The sequence below is a fragment of a genome, unplaced genomic scaffold, assembly GCF_019419815.1.
Source record: "Pyrus x bretschneideri cultivar Hongxiangsu unplaced genomic scaffold, Pyrus_bretschneideri_v1 Contig7, whole genome shotgun sequence".
NCBI lineage: Eukaryota > Viridiplantae > Streptophyta > Magnoliopsida > Rosales > Rosaceae > Pyrus > Pyrus x bretschneideri.
This window is the reverse complement of record NW_025999809.1, coordinates 10,729,204-10,732,969: the sequence shown is the minus strand read 5'-3', so window position 1 is coordinate 10,732,969 and position 3,766 is coordinate 10,729,204. Positions and strand designations below refer to the sequence as shown.

Below are 3,766 nucleotides of genomic sequence, written 5' to 3'. Positions count from 1 at the left end.
GGTTGTGCAAACTATTCATTACAGGGGATCCCTTCATATATATATCGTTAATTCTTGCTAAGATTTTTGCAGACTGTTTTTGTTATGTCGAAGTTGAAACCTTTTTTTTAGGTTTGTAAATAGATTTCACATGTATGTAAATAGTATATATACACATTGTAACCTTCTACATATTTTTATACGATTTTAAAACCCGCAACACCATGTGGGCATTTTTGCTAGTCATTTCTAAACAAAAACAACAAAGCTTTATCTTACTAAGTGGGATCGGCTATATGTATTTCGTTAGATCCAGGTAGTCCAAGTTTTTTCTTAGAATCTCTGTCCAATTCTACCTAAGTCTTCCTCTACCCCTTGGGCCTTGAGCCTCTGTCTAGTAATTGCAACTTCTTATGGGAGCGTCGTAGGTCTTCGATTCACATGTTCAAACCACCTTAACTAATTTTCTCTCATCTTATCCTTCAACTTTAGCTACTCCTAAGTTTACCTCGGATATCCTCATTCTTAATCTTGTCATTTATCGTGTGCCTATACATCCAATGAACCCTTCTAAAGATAAAAATAAATAAAAAATCAACTATAAATTTGAAACAAATCAAAAACCGTGATTAACGTGAACTAATGGGATTTGCCAAAAAAATATGAAGTAAGCGAAAACTTTGACCTTCACTAAATTAATATTTTATCCAACAATATAAAATTTGCAAGGAACACCGTCGCATCATCTGAATGTGAGATCTTCCCAAATTAATAAGTAAAAGCATTCTCATCCTTGGTCGTTTTAATAGATTATTTTTGCAAAAATTTGTCTAAATCGGAAGTTATTTAACTATTTAATTGTTATTGTGAACATTTCATTGTGTTTTTAGCAACACTATGCTTGTCTAGTTTTACTGTCACAAATTTTTTTCAATTAAACAATAATGTCAAATTTACTCCAGTATTGCTATTATGGAAAGACATTATTGTGAATATATTGATAAATTAAAAATCTTAAGGTATATTTAGTTGAGGAAGCAAAAAATCCAACCCTCACTGTCAAAAAAACCATTAGAAACAACAATAAATGAAAATGGTAGAGCTGGAAACATGATTGACCACTCCTAACTAAGCATAAGAAAATCATTAAAACAACTCCTAGGAGAAGGCTGAAGTTCGGAATCCTTGAAAGATCATGAACCATAGTTCCCGCACACGGAGGACAAGAATACCACCAATTAATCCCAACATAATCTACACAAAAGTTGGCTAAACAATTAGCCAACTGAATAGATCTATTGGAAAGATATGCACTGTCAAAGCAGAATCACACTCAATAAAAAAATGAACGCATATTATGGACAAATTTTTGTAAGAATGATTTATGAAGGAGAATCTAAATAACTGAATGATTTTGGTCATGAAAAAAAATATTATGAAATGAGACCAAACACGTGGTTAACGCGGTATTGAGCACTACTAGCTGGTTGCGATTGAACGCGCACCTTCTCAAAACAGGAGCGACACAATTTTATGCAGCAAAAACAAAAATATCCAAATTACAGCACAATATAAAGCAAGCATATCTGTGAATGTTATCAGAATATAGATAAACTAATATAGAGGTAGATTTTCAGTGTGAGATTGAGAAAAGAAAACTTTCTTGTAAATTATAATACCACCAGCAACAATTGTAATTTATCTTCATATCACAAATCGAAAATTTCAATACGAGCATAGCAATTTTAATTGTAAATGTTCCATATATAATTTACTTTAAACTAGGACAAACAAACAAACAAATATATTATTCATCACCAAAAAGAATAAAAATAGAAGATAACATAAAAGTTTCTGAAAGCCTATCATATGAAATTGCCTGTAACATGTTCTGATGAGCTGCTGTCACTTTTGTCATCAATCCCCACGCATGCATCTCCGTCGAATGCTATAAGGCCATCATACAATTCCGTAGCACCCCTTGAATAATTAGCCAGGTATTCGAAAACCTTGGAGAATCCTTCCTGAAATCCACTCTCAGCGAAATGACGCGTTTTCAACTTTTCTGCCTTTAGCTTCTTTTCCACTTGCCTCTTCTCCTCAATCAACTGCTCCTTCTTCCCTTCATCTACCTTCTTTTTCAAATGCTCCTTGTTTGAGTTTTCACGTATTTTTATGGAAAGTTTGTCAACCGTTTTCTTTAGCTTATGCTCCTCACCTTGTTGAATCATTAGCTCTCGGACATCATTCCCAAACTCTGTCATGGCAGACGTCACATCTTTATATGGAAGTTTATTCAAACAAACTAACCAATGATGATATAGCGAAGGCTTGTCGTTGTTAGCAGCAGCAAACTTGAATAGCCCGTCATTAAGAGCTTCAACATAGGCCTTCAGTGAAGAGACATATGATGTAAAGCAAGCACACCATTTTGAAATTTCTGCTTCAAGCTTATAGTAGGTAGTAAGCTGGTGTGAGTCACCGCAGAACACTCCGTCGGGCACTTTTACTGTCTTCATGATTCTGGTTTGGGCCTCATGATATTCCGACACGATTCTCATATTTCTCATTAGGCAGTGAAACAAGGCAACAAGCTGTGGCTTCATCTCTTTATCTGTTAGCCTATGAATTTCAGAGTACTGTGCTTCTTCTTCTTTTTCAAAAACCTTGATTCTGGCCTCCAACTTCGCTATTCCAGCCCCTGTACTGTCCCTAGTACCCTTGAGCACACCTTCTCTTTTCTTTTCCTTTTGTAATTCCTTCAATTCTTTCCTGGATTCCTCTGTAGCCATCATCGTTTTATGAAGTATTTCAACTTGCTCATATAGTTCCCTTAGCGTGAACGAATGGCCCATGAATGTCTTGCTCCATTGCCATCAGAAATACCACTGTTGAAATAATATTTTGAAGAAGCTTTGGAGCTTGATTTGTGGACGCTTTTGGAGGAACATCTAGACGAGGTGGAGCGTTTTAGTGGCAGTGACCGCTTGAGCTTGTTTGGGTGGTTTCGTGTCGTCAATGAACGCTTGAGCTTGTTCGATTTTTCTTCAATTTCCTCCACAGAAGATTGTATTTGATCCATATTGGCATCAAGCATCTTAGAAACCTCCAAACCAGATTCATATGATTTAATGAAATAGTCCTCAACATCTTTCAATGCTTCCACCAATTCCCTCCCTTGACCCACATCAGAATCACTCAAATTTCCCTCTCTTTTTTCACTACTCTCATCACCAGAACGCCTTTGAGTCTCAACATTGCCTTCTTCTTCTTTGAGATGTTGGGTTTCTTCTCCTACTTTCTCTCTATTTACCTTTGCGGAGCTCATCGAAATTATGGAATCTGAAGACGAGCAATCTTTGGTTTGAGAATGGACGTTTGCAATCCTTAGAGCGATTGCTACTTCGTAAAGCGATCGGTTATACTTGCATAATGCATCCACAAACAGGGACCTTCTCTTTATGGCCAATTCCAGCGCGTCTTTTCTCTGTCCACAAAGCCATAGCGGATCGTTTTGTTCGCTAACACCCGTTACCTTGGATGTGGAGGCAGCACCACCCATGTCTCCAAAATCTAACGCCAAAATCTGTGTTGGAGGCTTGCAACAAGGTTTGTACGGGTTAGAGCTCTCAAAAGTATAAATGTTTTCTTCTGTTTGTTTGTGATTCGTTCATGGGGAGGGCATATATTATATACTGGTGCAAAAGTCTTTGTTTGAATGGGTAATGTAAACTTACTTGTTTGTATTAATCCCATGAGTACGAGGAATATTGGTTTAGGCAGGCCG

General features: G+C 36.7%; 1 protein-coding gene across 1 annotated transcript; it reads right to left on the bottom strand.

Moving 5' to 3' along the window:
• Nucleotides 1–1,844: 1,844 nt before the first annotated feature.
• On the bottom strand, nucleotides 1,845–2,771 carry LOC125472576 (nitrate regulatory gene2 protein-like). The gene has a single exon (XM_048574221.1). The coding sequence runs from the start codon at nucleotides 2,769–2,771 to the stop codon at nucleotides 1,845–1,847; it is 927 nt and encodes a 308-aa protein (XP_048430178.1).
• Nucleotides 2,772–3,766: the final 995 nt, after the last annotated feature.

Bases quoted from the DNA above. Each gene is read 5' to 3' on its own strand.
- LOC125472576 (XM_048574221.1), bottom strand. From the start codon at position 2,771: ATGGCTACAGAGGAATCCAGGAAAGAATTGAAGGAATTACAAAAGGAA.